The sequence below is a fragment of the Notamacropus eugenii genome, chromosome 5 (assembly GCF_028372415.1).
Source record: "Notamacropus eugenii isolate mMacEug1 chromosome 5, mMacEug1.pri_v2, whole genome shotgun sequence".
NCBI lineage: Eukaryota > Metazoa > Chordata > Mammalia > Diprotodontia > Macropodidae > Notamacropus > Notamacropus eugenii.
The window spans coordinates 208,647,908-208,668,074 of NC_092876.1; the positions used below are offsets into that span (position 1 = coordinate 208,647,908).

General features: G+C 36.5%; 1 protein-coding gene and 1 long non-coding RNA gene across 14 annotated transcripts in view; one reads left to right on the top strand and one right to left on the bottom strand.

Moving 5' to 3' along the window:
• NEB (nebulin) overlaps positions 1-20,167 on the bottom strand; it is a 241,861-nt gene that overhangs the window by 18,519 nt on the left and 203,175 nt on the right. For 8 of the 13 annotated variants that reach the window (XM_072611940.1, XM_072611945.1, XM_072611943.1 and 5 more), the window contains 6 exons: positions 19,593-19,697; positions 18,577-18,681; positions 17,420-17,512; positions 16,081-16,173; positions 13,319-13,411; positions 12,753-12,845 (listed from right to left, as the gene is read on the bottom strand). In XM_072611940.1, the coding sequence (XP_072468041.1) occupies positions 12,753-12,845; positions 13,319-13,411; positions 16,081-16,173; positions 17,420-17,512; positions 18,577-18,681; positions 19,593-19,697 (582 nt within the window). Of the gene's footprint in view, positions 1-1,241; positions 1,335-2,100; positions 3,389-5,290; positions 5,384-7,323; positions 7,417-9,357; positions 9,451-11,388; positions 11,482-12,752; positions 12,846-13,318; positions 13,412-16,080; positions 16,174-17,419; positions 17,513-18,576; positions 18,682-19,592; positions 19,698-20,167 lie in introns of those variants that run through there. The other 5 variants (XM_072611947.1, XM_072611948.1, XM_072611950.1 and 2 more) reach the window with 3 other exon arrangements.
• Positions 10,949-20,090, top strand: LOC140505708 (uncharacterized). Its single transcript, XR_011967627.1, has 3 exons — positions 10,949-11,211; positions 13,821-13,967; positions 20,022-20,090. It is a non-coding gene; the product is annotated as an uncharacterized lncRNA (long non-coding RNA).

The following is a 20,167-nucleotide window of genomic DNA, read 5'->3' on the forward strand; positions in this document are numbered from 1 at the left end:
CTATATATGTATATATATATGTGTGTATATATATATATGTATATATATATGTGTGTGTGTGTGTATATGTACACATACATACACACACATATGTATGTAAAATATCTTTCCTTAATCACTAGGATCATTGGAACCTGAAATATATATTCTTCTACTGATGTTACTATAAGAAACAAAATAAACACTGCTTAAAGAAACATATTTGAAAAAAGCTTAAGACGTAATGGACAAAACAATCCAGAAAAGTTACATTATACTACAATGAAAATTCAACAGAATTAGTACTGGTTAGTAATAGGAGAATGGAAAATGGCAACATTAAGATGAGTTGGTTTTCCTGAGGGTGGAAATTTTAAGGTGGAAAATCACATTAAAATCTGAGTTAAAAAGGAAATTTTATTCACTAACTGCCCATCTTCCTCCCTCTTCTCCTTTCCTGCCCAAATCCCCTCAGTAAAAGATTCACTTCTATTTTTCTTATCCATATTTGATCCTCTATTTCTGAAGCAATAGTTACAGGATTCTCTATCACCAATTTTCATTGTATACTTGTACAAACTTTTAAAAAGATAAAAAAATGATGCTAAATAAAATATGGCAATAAATAAAATGCCACAATTTGACCTCCTTATTTGGACAAATGAAAAGAATCTGGATTCTTTCTTTAGAAGGCTTATAGCACAGGATAATTACCAAAGTAGAATGATTACAACCTCCAACTTTAACTACTGTCTTAAAAATAATAACGCTACTTTGTGCTCCAGAGACTATAAACACCGTTCTGTGGTCACTCAGCATTGACCATGATGGTGATCACAGTCCAGGTAGCTGACAGTTTTTGTTTTCATACATTAACTTCAAATGCTTTAGTTTCTTATCTGTTTCAGTCCAGAAAAACACAATAAGAGCAATAACTAAGACAATGTGGAACCCTGGATTGATATTTTTAGAAATCAAAGATTTCTAAAACTTCCAGAAGCAAAACCCAAGGTAGAGAGGGAAGGAAAGGAGCCAGCTAAAAGGACTAAGGGAGGATTCTAGAAATCACAAGTAGTGAGAACAAAAGGTAAGAAAAGGTCTTGAAAATCACAGGGTTTAGATGGTGAAAGGAGTGTTTTTTCTTTTTTCTTTTTTTGGTTAAGTAGATTAACAGGGAATGGGAAATTTTCATTTTTAAAAGTTAAAAGGAAAAAAAAGGGAGAATTTAATATGGTTAAGGGAACTTTTATGCTCCCAAATACCGAGCTAAAGTTTTCTTGATTGTGTTTGACTCTCTCCATCTCAGGAGTGACCGGTATGGGGGTTCCCGTGCCCAGGTTCTCTTTGTACAACACCTGTATGGCACAAAAAAGCATTAATAATCACGTCAGCACAGTACCATGTGCAGGGCAGGTCAGGCTTGTCTTCAGAGACTAAGGAATTTGCAGTCACTCAAGCAGATGCAACAAAAGACCCCTACTTGGGTTATTTTCAGTCCCTTTATCCCTGCATACAGTAGTTTCTGGCACATACTCCCAGAGAAAAAGTATGGACACTGGGGTTTGTGCAGCTACCAAGCTAAGGGCATCCATCAGTGCCTTGACTGTGTGTTAGCCAGCCAACCTGATAGGCTCAGAGTTTGGAATCAAAGATGTCAGCACTAGAAAGGACTTCGTGATCACCTAGTCCAGCCCCTTTATTTTATAAGTGGTAAAAACAAGCTCAGACAAGTGAAGTGACTTGCCTAAGGTCACACATGTAGTGAGTGGCAGAACCAGACCTTGAGTCATGGTCTCCTGGCTCCTAAGTCAAGTGCTCTTAACATTATGCCTGCTTATCTTTAGTTATTGAGCAAATAGAGTACAAATTACTAATGGGTAGAATGAAAATATCAAGAGGTAGTATAATAAGTAATATTGGCTTTATGGCTTAAATTGATTGTAGTGGTGAAATAAACCAAAACACAAAGGAAAGGAAAGGAGAAAGTTGGCAATTATGCAGTAAATTCAGGAATATCAAACTTTTGAAAGAAAAAAGTTTTTTGCTTTAACTCCTTCTAGTGTTCTTCTATAGGATATCTATATATGTATATATATATGTTTATATATGTATGTGTATATATATGTACACACACACACACACACACACACATATATATATATATATATGTAAAATATCTTTCCTTAATCACTAGGATCATTGGAACCTGAAATATGTATTCTTCTACTAATGTTACCATAAGAAACAAAATAAACACTGCTTAAAGAAACATATCTGGAAAAGCTTAAGACATAATGGACAAAACAATCCGGAAAAGTTACATTAAACTACAATGAAAATCGAACAGAATTAGCACTGCTTAGTAGTAGGAGAATGGAAAATGGTAGCATTAAGATGAGTTGGTTTTCCTGAGAGTGGAAATTTTAAGGTGGAAAAGCACATTAACATTTGAGTTAAAAAGGAAATTTTATTCACTAACTGCCATTTTCCTCCCTTTTCTCCTTTCCTGCCCAAATCCCCTCAGTAAAAGATCCACTTCTATTTGTCTTATCCATATTTGATTCTCTCTTTCTGGATCAATACTTACAAGGAGTCCCTATAACCAATTTTCATTGTATAGTTGTAGAAACTTTTAAAAAGACAAAAGCAATGATGCAAAATAAAATATGGCAATAAATAAAATGCCACAATTTGACCTCCTTATTTGGACAAATGAAAAGAATCTGGATTCTTTCTTTAGAACGCTTATAGCACAGGATAATTACCAAAGTAGAATGATTACAACCTTCAACTTTAACTACTGTCTTAAAAATAATAGCGCTACTTTGTGCTCCAGAGACTATGGACAGTGTTCTTGGTCACTCAGCATTGACCATGATGGTGATCACAGTCCAGGTAGCTGACAGTCTTTGTTTTCACACATTGAATTCAAATTGTTTAGCTTCTTATCCATTTCAGTCCAGAAAAAGAGAATAAGAGCAAAAACCAAAGACACTTTAGAACCCTGGACTGATATTTTTAGAAATCAAAGATTACTAAAACTTCCAGAAGCAAAACCCAAGGTAGAGAAGGAAGGAAAGGAGCCAGCTAAAAGGACCAAGGGAGGATTCTAGAAATCACAAGTGGTGAGAACAAAAGGTAAGTAAAAGGTCTTGAAAATCAGAGGGTTCAGATGTTGAAAGGAATGTTTTTTTTCTTTTTTCCATTTTTGGTTAAGTAGATTAACAGGGAATGGGAAATTTTCATTTTTAAAAGTTAAAAGAAAAAAAAGGGAGAATTTTAATATGGTTAAGGGAACTTTTATGCTCCCAAATACCGAGCTAAAATTTTCTTGATTGTGTTTGACTCTCTGCATCTCAGGAGTGACCGGTATGGGGGTTCCCGTGCCCAGGTTCTCTTTGTACAACACCTGTATGGCACAAAAAAGCATTAACAATCATGTCAGCACAGTTCCATGTGCAGGGCAGGTCAGGCTTGTCTTCAGAGACTAAGGAATTTGCAGTCACTCAAGCAGATGCAACAAAAGGCCTCCACTTGGGTTATTTTCAATCCCTCTATCCCTGCATACAGCAGTTTCTGGCACACAATCCCAGAGAAAAAGTATGGACACTGGGGTTTGTGCAGCTACCAAGCTAAGGGCATCCATCAACGCCTTGACTGTGTGTTAGCCAGCCAACCTGATAGGCTCAGAGTTTGCAATCAGAGTTGTCAGCACTAGAAAGGACTTAGTGATCACCTAGTCCAGCCCCTTTATTTTATAAGTGGTAAAAACAAGCTCAGACAAGTGAAGTGACTTGCCTAAGGTCACACATGTAGTGAGTGGCAGAACCAGACCTTGAGTCATGGTCTCCTGGCTCCTAAGTCAAGTGCTCTTAACATTATGCCTGCTTACCTTTAGTTATTGAGCAAAATAGAGTACAAATTACTAATGGGTAGAATGAAAATATCAAGAGGTAGTATAATAAGTAATATTGGCTTTATGGCTTAAATTGATTGTAGTGGTGTGAAAGTTGGCAATTATGCAGTAAATTCAGGAATATCAGAATTTTGAAATAAAGTTTTTTACTTTCGGTCATACAACCAGCTACCGTTTTTCTATGGAATATGTACATGTGTATACACACACACACAGACAAACACACATATATGTATATGTTTATATATATATGTACACCCATATGCACATGCATACATACAAAATATCTGTCCTTAATCACTATGATCATTGGAACCTGAAATATATTCTTCTATTAATGTTACTATAAGAAACAAAATAAACACTGCTTAAAGAAATATATTTGTAAAAGCTTGAGACATAATGGAGAAAACAATCCAGAAAAGTTATATTAAACTACATTGAAAAATCAACAGAATTAACAGTGGTTAGTAATAGAAGAATGGAAAATGGCAGCATTAAAATGACTTGGTTTTACTGAGACTGGAAGTTTTAGGATAGAAAATCACATTAAAATCGGAGTTCAAAAGGAAATTTTATTCACTAACTGCCCACCTTCCTCCCTCTTCTCCTCTCCCCATCAATCCCCCAGTAAAGGATCCACTTCTATTTTTCTTATCCATATTTGATTTTCTATTTCTGAAGCAATAGTTACAGGAGTCCCTAAAACCAATTTTCATTGTATAGTTTCAGAAACTTTTAAAAAGACAAAAGCAATGATGCAAAATAAAATATGACAATAAATAAAATGCCACAATTTGACCTCCTTACTTGGACAAATGAAAAGAATCTGGATTCTTTCTGTGGAAGGCTTATAGCACAGGATAATTACCAAAGTAGAATAATTACAACCTTGACCTTTAACTACTGTCTTAAAAATAATCATGCTACTTTGTGCCCCAGAGACTGTAGATAGTGTTCTGTGGTCAGTTAGCATGGACCATGATGGTGATCACAGGCCAGGTAACTGACAGTCCTTGTCTTCACACATTGACTACAAATTGTTTAGCTTTGTGTCTGTTCCAATCCAGAAACACAGAATAAGAGCAAAAACTAAAGACTCTTTGGAACCCTGGACTGATATTTTTAAAAACCAAAGATTTCTAAAACTTCCAGAAGCAAAACCCAAGGTAGAGAGGGAAGGATTCTACAAATTACAAGTAGTGAGAACAAAAGGTAAGTAAAAGGTCTTGAAAATCAGAGTATTTAGACGGTGAAAGGAGTGGTTTTTTTTCTTTTTTCCTTTTTTGGTTATGTAGATTAACAGGGAATTGGGAAATTTTCATTTTTAAAAGTTAAAAGAAAAAAAAGGGAGAATTTTAATATGGTTAAGGGAACTTTTATGCTCCCAAATACCGAGCTAAAATTTTCTTGATTGTGTTTGACTCTCTGCATCTCAGGAGTGACCGGTATGGGGGTTCCCGTGCCCAGGTTCTCTTTGTACAACACCTGTATGGCACAAAAAAGCATTAACAATCACGTCAGCACAGTGCCATGTACAGGGCAGGTCAGGCTTGTCTTCAGAGACTAAGGAATTTGCAGTCACTCAAGCAGATGCAACGGAAGGCCCCCACTTGAGTTATTTTCAGTTCCTCTATCCCTGCATACGGTAGTTTCTGGCACACATTCCCAGAGAAAAAGTATGGACACTGGGGTTTGTGCAGCTACCAAGCTAAGGGCATCCATCAATGCCTTGACTGTGTGTTAGCCAGCCAACCTGATAGGCTCAGTGTTTGGAATCAGAGATATCAGCACTAGAAAGGACTTAGTGATCACCTAGTCCAGCCCCTTTATTTTATAAGTGATAAAAACAAGCTCAGACAAGTGAAGTGACTTGTCTAAGGTCACACAAGTAGTGAGTGGCAGAAGCAGACCTTGACTCATGGTCTCCTGGCTCCTAAGTCAAGTGCTCTTAACATTATGCCTGCTTACCTTTAGTTATTGAGCAAAATAGAGTACAAATTACTAATGGGTAGAATGAAAATATCAAGAGGTAGTATAATAAGTAATATAGGCTTTATGGCTTAAATTGATTGTAGTGGTGAAATAAACCAAAACACAAAGGAAAGGAAAGGTGACAGCTGAAATTTTACAGTAAATTCAGGAATATCAAAATTTTGAAACAAAAATATTTTTACTTTAACACCTGGTAGCAGCTACTGTTCTTCTATGGGATATGTATATACATATATGTATATATGTGTGTATGTGTATATATATATGTACACACATACATACATATATATAAAATATCTGTCCTTAATCACTACGATCATTGGAACCTGAAATATATTCTTCTACTAATGTTACTATAAGAAACAAAATAAACACTGCTTAAAGAAACATATTTGGAAAAGCTGAAGACATAATGGACAAAACAATCCAGAAAAGTTACATTGAACTACATTGAAAAATCAACAGAATTAACAGTGGTTAGTAATAGAAGAATGGAAAATGGCAGCATTAAAATGACTTAGTTTTACTGAGGGTGGAAGTTTTAAGGTGGAAAATTACATTAAAATTAGAGTTCAAAAGGAAATTTTATTCACTAACTGCCCACTTTCCTCCCTCTTCTCCTCTCCCCCTCACTCCCCCAGTAAAGGATCCACTTCTATTTTTCTTATCCATATTTGATTATCTATTTCTGGAGCATTAGTTACAGGAGTCCCTAAAACCAATTTTCATTGTATAGTTGTAGAAACTTTTAAAAAGACAAAGGCAATGATGCAAAATAAAATATGACAATAAATAAAATGCCACAATTTGACCTCCTTATTTGGACAAATGAAAAGACTCTGGATTCTTTCTGTGGAAGGCTTATAGCACAGGATAATTACCAAAGTAGAATAATTACAACCTTGACCTTTAACTACCATCTTAAAAATAATCATGCTACTTTGTGCTCCAGAGACTGTAGATAGTGTTCTGTGTTCAGTCAGCATGGACCATGATGGTGATCACAGTCCAGGTAACTGACAATCCTTGTTTTCACACATTGACTACAAATTCTTTCATTTCTTATCTGTCCCAATCCAGAAACAGAATAAGAGCAAAAACCAAAGACAATTTGGAACCCTCGATTGATAATTTTTAGAATTCAAAGATTTCTAAAACTTCCAGAAGCAAAACCCAAGGTAGAGAGGGAAGGAAAGGAGCCAGCTAAAAGGACTAAGGAGGATTCTAGAAATCACAAGTGGTGAGAAAAAAAGGTAAGTAAAAGGTCTTGAAAATCAGAGGGTTTAGATGGTGAAAGGAGTGTTTTTTTTTTCTTTTTTCCTTTTTTGGTTACGTAGATTAACAGGGAATGGGAAATTTTCATTTTTAAAAGTTAAAAGGAAAAAAAAGGAGAATTTTAATATGGTTAAGGGAACTTTTATGCTCCCAAATACCGAGCTAAAGTTTTCTTGATTGTGTTTGACTCTCTCCATCTCAGGAGTGACCGGTATGGGGGTTCCCGTGCCCAGGTTCTCTTTGTACAACACCTGTATGGCACAAAAAAGCATTAACAATCATGTCAGCACAGTGCCATGTGCAGGGCAGGTCAGGCTTGTTTTCAAAGACTAAGGAATTTGCAGTCACTCAAGCAGATGCAACAAAAGGCCTCCACTTGAGTTACTTTCAGTGCCTTTATCCCTGCAGACAGTAGTTTCTAGAACACATTCCCAGAGAGAAAGTGTGGACACTGGGGTGTGTGCAGCTACCAAGCTAAGGGCATCCATCAATGCCTTGACTGTGTGTTAGCCAGCCAACCTGATAGGCTCAGAGTTTGGAATCAGAGATGTCAGCACTAGAAAGGACTTAGTGATCACCTAGTCCAGCCCCTTTATTTTGTAAGTGGTAAAAAACAAGCTCAGACAAGTGAAGTGACTTGCCTAAGGTCACACAAGTAGTGAGTGGCAGAACCAGACCTTGAGTCATGGTCTCCTGGCTCCTAAGTCAAGTGCTCTTAACATTAAGTCTGCTTACCTTTAGTTATTGAGCAAAATAGAGTACAAATTACTAATGGGTAGAACAAAAATATCAAGAGGTGGTATAATAAATAATATTGCCTTTCTGGCTTAAATTTACTGTAGTAGTGAAATAAACTAAAACACAAAGGAAAGGAAAGGTGACAGCTGGAATTTTACAGTAAATTCAGGAATATCAAAATTTGGAATTAAAATTTTTTTTACTTAAACAGCTGCTACCAGCTACTGTTCTTCTATGGGATATGGATATATATGTATGTATGTATATATATATATATGTATGTACACACACACATACATATATATATATATATATAATGCCTTTCCTAAATTACTAGGATCATTGTGACCTGAAATATATTCTTCTACTAATATTACTATAAGAAACAAAATAAACACTGCTTAAAGAAACATATTTGGAAAAACTTAAAACATAATGGACAAAACAATCCAGTTAGTTAAATTTAACTGCATTGAAAAATGAACAGAATTAGCAATGGTTCGTAATAGGAGAATGAAAAATGGCATCATTAAAACGAGTTGGTTTTCCTGAGGGTAGAAGTTTTAAGGTGGAAAATCACATTAAAATCTGAGTTAAAAAGGAAATTTTATTCACTAACTGCCCAACTTCCTCCCTCTTCTCCTCTCCCCCTCAATCCCCCAGTAAAGGATCCACTTCTATTTTTCTTATCCATATTTGATTCTCTCATTCTGAAGCAATAGCTACAAGGAGTCCCTATACCCAATTTTCATTGTATAGTTGTAGAAACTTTTTAAAAGACAAAGGCAATGATGCAAAATAAAATATGACAATAAATAAAATGCCACAATTTGACCTCCTTATTTGGACAAATGAAAAGAAACTGAATTCTTTCTGTGGAAGGCTTATAGTACCAGATAATTACCAAAGTAGAATGATTACAACCTTCAACTTTAACTACTATCTTAAAAATAATCATGCCACTTTGTGCTCCAGAGACTATGGACAGCATTCTTGGTCAGTCAGCATGGACCATGATGGTAATCACAGTCCAGGTAACTGACAATCCCTGTTTTCACACATTGACTACAAATTCTTTAGCTTTGTATCTGTTTCAGTGCAGAAAAACAGAATAAGAGTAAAAACCAAAGACAATTTGGAACTCTGGATTGATATTTTTAGAAATCAAAGATTTCTAAAACTTCCAGAAGCAAAACCCAAGGTAGAGAGGGAAGGAAAGGAGCCAGCTAAAAGGACTAAGGAGGATTCTAGAAATCACAAGTGGTGAGAACAAAAGGTAAGTAAAAGGTCTTGAAAAATCACAGGGTTTAGATGGTGAAAGGAGTGTTTTGGGTTTTTTTTTGTTGTTGTTGTTAAGTAGATTAACAGGGAATGGGAAATTTTCATCTTTAAAAGTTAAAAGGAGAAAAGGAGAATTTTAATATGGTTAAGGGAACTTTTATGCTCCCAAATACCGAGCTAAAGTTTTCTTGATTGTGTTTGACTCTCTGCATCTCAGGAGTGACCGGTATGGGGGTTCCCGTGCCCAGGTTCTCTTTGTACAACACCTGTATGGCACAAAAAAGCATTAACAATCACGTCAGCACAGTGCCATGTGCAGGGCAGGTCAGGCTTGTCTTCAGAGACTAAGGAATTTGCAGTCACTCAAGCAGATGAAACAAAAGGCCCCCAACTGAGTTATTTTCAATGCCTTTATCCCTACATACAGTAGTTTCTAGCACACATTCCCAGAGAGAAAGTATGGACACTGGGGTTTGTGCAGCTACTAAGCTAAGGGCATCCATCAATGCCTTGACTGTGTGTTAGCCAGCCAACCTGATAGGCTCAGAGTTTGGAATCAGAGATGTCAGCACTAGAAAGGACTTAGTGATCACCTAGTCCAGCCCCTTTATTTTGTAAGTGGTAAAAACAAGCTCAGACAAGTGAAGTGACTTGCCTAAGGTCACACATGTAGTGAGTGGCAGAACCAGACCTTGAGTCATGGTCTCCTGGCTCCTAAGTCAAGTGCTCTTAACATTAAGCCTGCTTACCTTTAGTTATTGAGCAAAATAGAGTACAAATTACTAATGGGTAGAATGAAAATATCAAGAGGTAGTATAATAAGTAATATTGCCTTTATGGCTTAAATTGATTGTAGTGGTGAAATAAACCAAAACTCAAAGGAAAGGAAAGGAGAAAGTTGGCAATTACATAGTAAATTCACGAATATTAAAATTTTGAAAGAAAATTTTTTTTACTTAAACACCTGCTACCAGCTACTGTTCTTCTATGAGATATGTATGTACATATATGTATATATGTGTGTGTGTGTATATATATGTACACACATACATACATATATATAAAATATTTTTCCTTAATCACTAGGATCATTGGAACCTGAAATATATTCTTCTACTAATGTTACTATAAGAAACAAAATAAACACTGCTGAAAGAAACATATTTGGAAAAGCTGAAGACATAATGGACAAAACAAATCCAGAAAAGTTACATTAAACTGCATTGAAAAATGAACAGAATTAACAATGGTTAGTAATAGAAGAATGGGAAATGGCAGCATTAAAATGACTTGGTTTTACTGAGGGTGGAAGTTTTAAGATGGAAAATCACATTAAAATTAGAGTTCAAAAGGAAATTTTATTCACTAACTGCCCACCTTCCTGCTTCTTCTCCTCTCCCCCTCACTCCCCCAGTAAAGGATCCACTTCTATTTTTCTTATCCATATTTGATTATCTATTTCTGGAGCATTAGTTACAGGAGTCCCTAAAACCAATTTTCATTGTATAGTTGTAGAAACTTTTAAAAAGACAAAAGCAATGATGTAAAATAAAATATGGCAATAAATAAAATGCCACAATTTGACCTCCTTATTTGGACAAATGAAAAGACTCTGGATTCTTTCTGTGGAAGGCTTATAGCACAGGATAATTACCAAAGTAGAATGATTACAACCTTCAACTTTAACTACTATCTTAAAAATAGTCACGCTACTTTGTGCCCCAGAGACTGTAGATAGTGTTCTGTGTTCAGTCAGCATGGACCATGATGGTGATCACAGGCCAGGTAACTGACAGTCCTTGTTTTCATACACTGACTTCAAATTCTTTCGTTTCTTATCTGTCCCAATCCAGAAACACAGAATAAGAGCAAAAACCAAAGACAATTTGGAACCCTGGATTGATATTTTTAGAAATCAAAGATTTCTAAAACTTCCAGAAGCAAAACCCAAGGTAGAGAGGGAAGGAAAGGAGCCAGCTAAAAGGACTAAGGAGGATTCTAGAAATCACAAGTGGTGAGAACAAAAGGTAAGTAAAAGGTCTTGAAAATCACAGGGTTTAGATGGTGAAAGGAGTGTTTTGGGTTTTTTGTTGTTGTTGTTGTTAAGTAGATTAACAGGGAATGGGAAATTTTCATCTTTAAAAGTTAAAAGGAGAAAAGGAGAATTTTAATATGGTTAAGGGAACTTTTATGCTCCCAAATACCGAGCTAAAGTTTTCTTGATTGTGTTTGACTCTCTCCATCTCAGGAGTGACCGGTATGGGGGTTCCCGTGCCCAGGTTCTCTTTGTACAACACCTGTATGGCACAAAAAAGCATTAACAATCACATCAGCACAGTGCCATGTGCAGGGCAGGTCAGGCTTTTCTTCAGAGACTAAGGAATTTGCAGTCACTCAAGCAGATGCAACAAAAGACCCCCACTTGGGTTATTTTCAATGCCTTTATCCCTGCATACAGTAGTTTCTAGCACACATTCCCAGAGAGAAAGTATGGACACTGGGGTTTGTGCAGCTACCAAGCTAAGGGCATCCATCAATGCCTTGACTGTGTGTTAGCCAGCCAACCTGATAGGCTCAGAGTTTGGAATCAGAGATGTCAGCACTGCAAATGACTTAGTGATCACCTCGTCTAGCTTCTTTATTTTATGTGATTAAAACAAGCTCAGACAAGTGAAGTGACTTGCCTATGTCGCACAAGTAGTGAGTGGCAGAAGCAGACCTTGAATCATGGTCTCCTGGTTCCTAAGTCAAGGGCTCTTAACATTATGCCTGCATGCCTGCTTACCTTTAGTTATTGAGCAAAATAGAGAGTACACATTACTAATGGGTGGAATGAAAATACGAAGAGGTAGCCAGTCAGGCAATAAATATTTGTCTAGTGCCTGATATGTGCCAGGTACAGTGGTATGGCTGGGGATATTCTAAGACTTAGAATAGTGAATTGTAGGGGAGAAAAGCAAAAAAGATTAGCCATATATTTTCTCTAAACTCCAAAGTGTTCCAAACAAAGACAACATATATATACACACACACATCTTGTATGCATGGTTGTAGTAGCCATTCTATATGAATGACTAAGATCTGGAGATTTACATTCTGGGAGAAGTATTCTGAATAATGATTGGGAATCATGTTCTCCCAAAAGGACCTGTGAAACAGAATTAAAGCATCTGACAAGGTAACAAAGAATACAAATAAAATTCTGATTTTCTTCTTAATAGTAGAGATATTAGACTTTAGACTTTGCACAACCCGAGTAAACACCATGTTAGAAACATCTACTGTTATTTATAAGAAAATGGAAAAGACCAGAGTACACTAGGTTTGTTCTTTTTTTTTAGGGCAATGAGAAATATATATGCTAGGCCATGGTTAAAATTTCACACGAGAACTGGATAATGTATGTATTTTAAATTAGATTTAGATTAAAATCTAAAGTATTATTTGTTAGCATTTCCTCCATTTTTTTGTGCTTAGTCATTTTACAGGGAGAAGATATTTGTCAAGGGTTAGGATTATTTTTAGCATGATAGTAAGGGAACTTTTTACCCTCCCCCCTAAGAAATACCGAGCTAAAGTTCTCTTGATTGCGTTTGACTCTCTCCATCTCTGGAGTAATAGGTGTTGGGGTTCCAGTCCCCAAATTTTCTTTGTATAATACCTGTGAGATACAAGACAGCACCCAAATAAACCCACTCAACACAGGCACAGTAATTCAGGAAGGAAAGGAGACAGGAGTGGGGAGGAGGAAGGATTTTTTTGTTTTTGTTATAGTTGATTGGATTTAGTAAGAGTATAGGTTTTTACATTTTATTCCACACATTTATGAAGATGAATTTTATGAGTAGTAATTACTCTTTGGGTTATAAATGATATGAGACAGTTGAGTTATGTGATGTAAGCAATCATGAGGAATTCCATGTTAATTCACTAGAGTCTTTCACACTTGTCAGTCACCTACAATGTTAAGATTCAATGGGAAAAATGAGTCACTAGGTATCATCTAGGTGGTTTGGTTCAGATAGTGACATACACACATAGCACCATGGTTAGGCTGTTACTTTTTTTTTTTTAAAGGGTGAGTTATGATGGTAAATTTTTAAAGGGGGGTTTGAGTTTCTTTTTTATAAATACCGAGCTAAAGTTCTCTTGATTGCGTTTGACTCTCTCCATCTCTGGAGTGATAGTGGTTGGAATGCCTGTCCCCAAGCTCTCTTTGTACATAACCTGTAGAATATAAGGAGGACACCCAAAATGACAGTAAGATGATTAGCCCTTAAAAATCATTAAGCTAGTATGGATATTGGGAAGGAAATTAATTTGTAAAAACATTCTATCATTCAAATATATTTAGACTGGAGAAAAATATTTATTAAAGAATTATTTCTCTTTCAAAAATTAACCTGTTTTACTGTGTGGGAGAAAAAAGCATCTATTCATTTGCTATTGTCAATAATCAGTGAAAAACTTTACCCAAGAGGTGGAATTCAAGTTTAGTCTGTACATTGCAACCTATAGTTCACTGCTATCTATCACCACTACCAGAATTTCCCATTAAAAAAAAAAGAAACTTATTTTGTTTGAGCAATGTTTAACATGGCTTAAGTTTACTTTGTTCTCTGTGTGACCTAAATAGGATGAACAATGGTGTAAATTAACTTTTGGAGTTCTTTGTATAAGTGGAAAATCTACTATTTGTCTGGGAACAAGGGAAATTGATGAAAGCCTGCCGAAAAATGCCGTCAAAGATCAAGCCAGCTCTTTTCATATTCCAGTGAAAGGGGTAAGGGGAATTGACTTTTTAAATTATTATTATTTTACTTGTTTTCAGTGTTCTACAATCACTTCCATATATGTTAAATTTTTCCCTTCCCTGCCCCCCTTCCCTCCTCCCTCCCCACTTCCTCCCTGAGATGGCATACAGTTTTATATAGGTTCTACACATACATTCCTATTAAATACATTTTCACCTTAGTCATGTTGCGTAGATGAATTAAAATGAATGAGAGAAACCATAAAGCAAACCAAAATATAATACAAAAAATGATCTGCTTCATTCTGCGATCAAAGTCCATAGTTTTTTCCCTGGATGTGGAAGGCATTTTGCCTTAAGAGACCATTCCTTGCATTGCAATGAAGTACTAAGTCTACCAGAAAAATTCCTTGCACACTGTGGTTGTTGCTGTGTGCAGTTTTCCTGCTTCTGCTCCTTTCACTCAGCATCAGTTCATATAAGTCTTTCCAGGCCTCTCTGAAGTCTTCCTGTTCATCATTTCTTACAGTGCAATAATATTCCATTACATTCATATACCACAATTTTTTCAGCCATCCCCCAATTGATGGGCATCCCCTTGATTTCCAGTTTTTGGCCACCACAAAGAGTGCTGCTATAAATATTTTTGTACATGTGGGACCCTTTCCCATTTTTATGTTCTCTTGGGGATACAGTCCTAGAAGCGATAGTGCTGGGTCAAAGGGTATGCACATTTTTGTAGCCCTTTGGGCATAGTTCCAAATTGCTCTCCAGAATGGTTGGATCACCTCACAACTCCACCAACAATGAATTAGTATTCCCGCTCTCTCATATCTTCTCTAACTTTTATCATCTTCCTGTTTTGTCATCTTAGCCAATCTGATAGGTGTGATGTGGTATCTCAGAGCTGTTTTGATTTGCATCTCTCTAATCAAGTGATTTAGAGCATTTTCTCATATAACTATTGATAGCTTTAATTTCTTCCTCTGAAAACTGCCTGTTCATATCCTTTGACCATTTATCAATTGGAAAATGACTTGTATTCTTGTAAATTTGACTCAGTTCTCTATATATTTTAGAAATGAAGCCTTTATCACAGACACTAGTTTCCCAGTTTTCAGGAATTGACTTTTTAAAGACGTTGGGGGGGGGCCTATACATTTGTGAGTTCTCCATTTTCTGTTATTTTGTCAACCCAGATCTGTTTTCATCTAGCTACAAGAAGTATTAACTCTTTGAAAACCTAAAGAATCCTAACGTGCTTATTCTAGAGCCATTGGGTTATTAATAGAAATGTTCTTTCTTATTTCACCACTGCTGGGGATACAGGCAGGGAAAAACTCTAGGAGGGTGGTCCAATAGCTTGGAGGAAAGAAAAACAAAACAAAACATGTCCAGAGGCAGTGTGGCATAGTGCAAATGATTTGAATCCCTTCTGTATACTCTATATTTTACTTGCTGTGTGACCCTGAGTAACTCATTTCACTTTTCTGAGCTTTAGTTTCTTGACCTTAAAACTGGGGTAGTAGCAATTATATATCCAATCACATGCAATTGTTATTAATGACATAAATTATTATATAAATTGGGGTTATTAGATTATAAATCAAAGAATGTTATACTTGGTAGGAACTTTAGATATTATATCTACTCCAATTTTTTCATTTTACAGATGAGGAAAGTAAATCTCCAAGAAGTAAATGGCCTTGCTCAAGGTCACACATACATGGAATAGTCAACTTAAAAATAGAATTAATATGGGTATCTATAGCCTAGATGCTAGAACCAAATCATGACTTCAAACCAGTCTTGGAGACTTCCTTGGATAAGGATTTTTCATAATCTTATGAAGTAGTTAATATTATTCTCATTTTGCAGATGAGAAAACTGACACTCAGAAAGTTTAAGTGACTTACAAAGGGTTATACATCCAGTGCATATTAAAGTCAGGATTCAAATCGAGGGTTCTTCTGACTCTGGAGCTGACATTCCCTATACTGCTATCTCTCTAGAGAATGTTTGTTCAAGTCTGTCTGACTCCCACCTTAATATGAATTGTAACCCTTAGTGATGAAGTACATAGATTACCTGGTAATAAAAAGAGACAGTTATATAAATAAGTACGGAAAGTATTAGTCATTACCGAGCTTATGTGTTTTTGTGTCTCCTTGACACGTTTCACTTCAGGAAGGTCGGGAATTGGGGTTCCTTGTCCAATACTTTCCTTGTATTTCACCTGTAGTAACACAAATTGGAAACAGTACATGTCAGTTGCATGTATTCTGTTCAAGACTGGTTTCTGGCAATAGATTATAGCAGTTTATTAATCCAATTAATCCAGTTTGGCACTCCTAAACTTATGACATCTTCAAGTTGGAAGGAATCTTAAAGATCATGTACCTTCCTCCCCAACCCCCAAACTCATTTTCACAAAAGAAAAACTAGGCCTAGGAGATAAATATGATATTATAAATACAGATTCAGTGAGCCAGAAGGAAGTTTTCAGAGATCACTGAGTTCATCGACCTGTCTCATCATAGGACTATACCTAAGCTATCCATAGCAGACATGCATCCCTCTTTAAAAAAAAAAGAAAGAAAGAAAAGATATTCAATAAAGAAATTCCTTCAACTTCCTTTCAACCCCATAGAATCTGGGAGTTGAAAGGGGGGATATCAGGGGTCATCTCGTTTAATCAGCAGCAGTTAACAGATTTCACTATAACATCAGTCATAAATGTCTGCTCAGATTCTGCTTAAAGGGAAGGAACCCGCAATAACCTTCCTGAGACTGCCCATTCAACTTGTTGGTAACTCACTGGCAGAGCTATCCTTTGTCTAAAATGTTTTACTGCCTTAAACACTTTCAAAATACTCTTTTTGCTTTAAGCAAACTAACGAGAGTTTAATTGTACTGTGAATGTGACTCCTGGCAATTGGGATGGTGACTAGTGATGGCTCTCAACTTATGAATCATAGATTATAGGATTTAGAGCTTGATAAGTCCTTAGAGACCATTTAGTCTTATATTCTCATTTGATAGATGAGGAAAGTGAGGCCAGAGAAGTTAAGCAGGAATTGTATAAGGGGAGTAATTAAGGGGACCTCCCTTGATATGCTAGACTGGAGTACCTCCCATGAAGCTGGGCATCCACTCTGGCTCCATGGGGATGGGCATCTACCCTGACAGAGTGAATGCTGAAGAATTTGTCCTTTGGAATGACAAAATCCCTCATTAGTTTCAATTGCCTGGTGAGGGGTATCAATGCTCATCTCAGAGTAGATTGACATCCTCACCAGGAACCAGCATGCATATACACATATCCACTGCAGAGGGTCCAGTCCAACAAATCAGGAGGATTCCCAGATTACCCCTTTTCCAACTGTGTTGTTCTTGTTCGCATCATTTAGGACAGCTTCTCAGAGAATCATGTAACTTATCAAAGGGAATGGAGAAATTGGTATAAAATCCATTATCTTTACCGCGCTAATGTGATCCTGTGTCTGTTTGACTCTCATCATCTCAGGGGTCTTTCCAATAGCTGTCCCAGGAGAGATGCCTTCTTTATATAAAACCTGTTTGTTCAGAACAAGGACAGTATTACTTCAGAAAAAAAAGTGGAATCTCATTTCTCCCTGGAGAATGACTAGGAGAAGAAGGTTTCTCTGTAGGCCAGAGAACTTTCTTAGGCCTGTGTAGCTTCAGCACAAAGCATCATTATTAGATGGACAGCTTTAATGATCAGTTTGGGGTTTTTTAGCCACTCAACAAATATCCAATCATTCAAAAAATCAACAAGTATTTACTATGTGGGAGAAGTCTTGCTAGGCTCTAAAGACAAAAATAACAATGCTCCCACCCTCAAGAATCTTACGTTCTATCGAATGAATGGATGGATGGATAAATGAGAAAGCATTTGTTATATGTTTATTATTTGCAAAGCACTGTGCTAAACACTAGATAGAAACAGAAGAGCAAGACACTCCATCCTCTTAAGCAGCAAACATTTCAGTGAGGAAGTTAACAAGTACAGCTGGGAACATATTCCAAATGAATACAAAGGAATTTGGGGAAGAGGTACCCTAAGCCCGGCCAAGGAGTTGTGCAGGAAAGGCATTCACTCCAGTTAAACTTCAGCTTTTAAGGTAGTTCTCCCCACCACCTCCCATGCCCCCTAAACTATGCTACCTGGTTAGCATAGGTCTGAACAATGTTGAACTTCATTCCCCACATGGAACACAAAATCCACTCTGAGAAACACGAATAAAGTCAGGACAGATACAACATGTCTGCACTTTAAAAGTGACTTTTTGGGGCCAGGGACACTAACAGTACACAGCATTAAAGAGGATTTCAACTGATTGGCCACAAGACAAAACAGACCACAGGGTCACTGCTTTGGGATTTAAAAGAAGAAGTTATTTGGTTAGAATTTCTCAGTGACTTTAGATGTTCTTTGATGGAACTTGCTTAGGTAAGAAGCTTGGTTATCCCACTGTCAATTACTGGTATCAGCTAGGGTAGTAAGGGGTTAATTATTTGAAACATTAGAAAATTAGCATCATTATGGAAAAATTTTCCTAAAAGGAGATTGGAATTACTTAGGTTAGCATTGAAATGGAAAACAAAATAAATATACCGAGCTGAAATTCTTTTGATTTTCTTTAACACGCAGTATTTCTGGCGTGTCTTGTACAACTGTAATTTTTCCTTTAGCGTTTTTATGATCACTCTGGTATTGGAGCTATAAAGAAAGAGTAAATAAACACTATTTAAGCATTCTTGTATAGGCCTGGGTCTTGTAACAAACAAACCAACCAAATCTAAGATAAGTCCTTTATACCTGGAAAATATCTGAGAAACATTGATCTTAGCAAAAAGAAAAAAAAATTCTTTAGTGAGAATTTCTAAGGGAAAATTTATTATCAGATTTTGGCTTAATGTTGGGGATCCTGGGGAATGAAGGGAAAAGAAAAACACACACATCTAACACAAAGCCAGCTGCTGCCTAGAGCTAAATCTAAGACTTAGCAAAGACAGACCATCACTGACACAGGATGGTAAGCATATATATTTGAAGAAATAAAAATATTAAGGGAAGGGAACAGTTCCAATTTCCACTTGATCTTTATTTTTGGCATTTGTGATAATCTCCAATCTAGAAAATGATCCTAAACACTGGCCCTTGTTTACTAGAAAGGGGATAAGAGACAGAAGTTAATCACTGGGCCCAGTCCCAGTGGGAGAAAAATAATCATGACTTCTAAAATGCCCATTTGGGCCTTAACCCTAAGAAGGAAATTCTTTTTAATAATTATGAGCTTAACAAACATTCACAAACAAACATTTCAGTAAACAAAGAACAGAAAAGAAAATTGCTTATGAAACTGTGGATGTGTTATTTACTAGTTTTTTTTAAAGTGTACGTTGACTTTTAAAAGTCCTATGTGTTGCCTTCTGAACTACCCCTTCCTATCTTCAGTGTGTTTTTCTAAAGTTTTATAGATACGCTTTTCTCCCCTTTTTTGCATCACTATCACCATTCACCAAGACTCCTCCCTCTTATCTTCCCATCCCCATAGTAGCCTTCCCTTCCACCTTGTAAAATACAAGTATAATCAATCCAAATGTACTTTGAGTGAACTAAACACATACAAGGCTGAAGTTCTTCTGGTTCTCTCGGACCCTCTGTATCTCTGGAGTCTCCAGCACAGTCTCATAGTAGGACATACACCTTTCTGCATCTTCCTTGTACTTTTTCTGAAAACACATTCAAAGGGGATAGAGAGAGTGAGCAACAAATTTACGTGATATAATGTTGATGCTTGGGGAACAGAACCTTAAGAAGGCCTGACATATGGGGGTTTATAGGATCATAGACTTTTAGAGCTGGAAGGGATCTCAGAGTTCCTCTAATCCAACTCCCTTATTTTATAGATGGGGAAACTGAGGCCCAGAAAAGTTAAATGAATTGCTTAAAGTCACACAGGTAGTTAATTGTCAAAGTCAGGATTCAGATTCTGGTTCTTTGCCTCCAATGTTCTGCTCTTGAGTCTTGGGTCTCTTTCTCTTTACTATTTACAGAATTTGGTGTATCTACAAACTCAAACTTCCCTAACAAGCAGAGCACATGTCTTCATAGAATCCTTGAAGGTAGGCAGCATGTACACTAGTGTGCTTTTATGTTTCTGTATAAATCTAGGGATGACACATGTCTGAGAGTAAGTCTG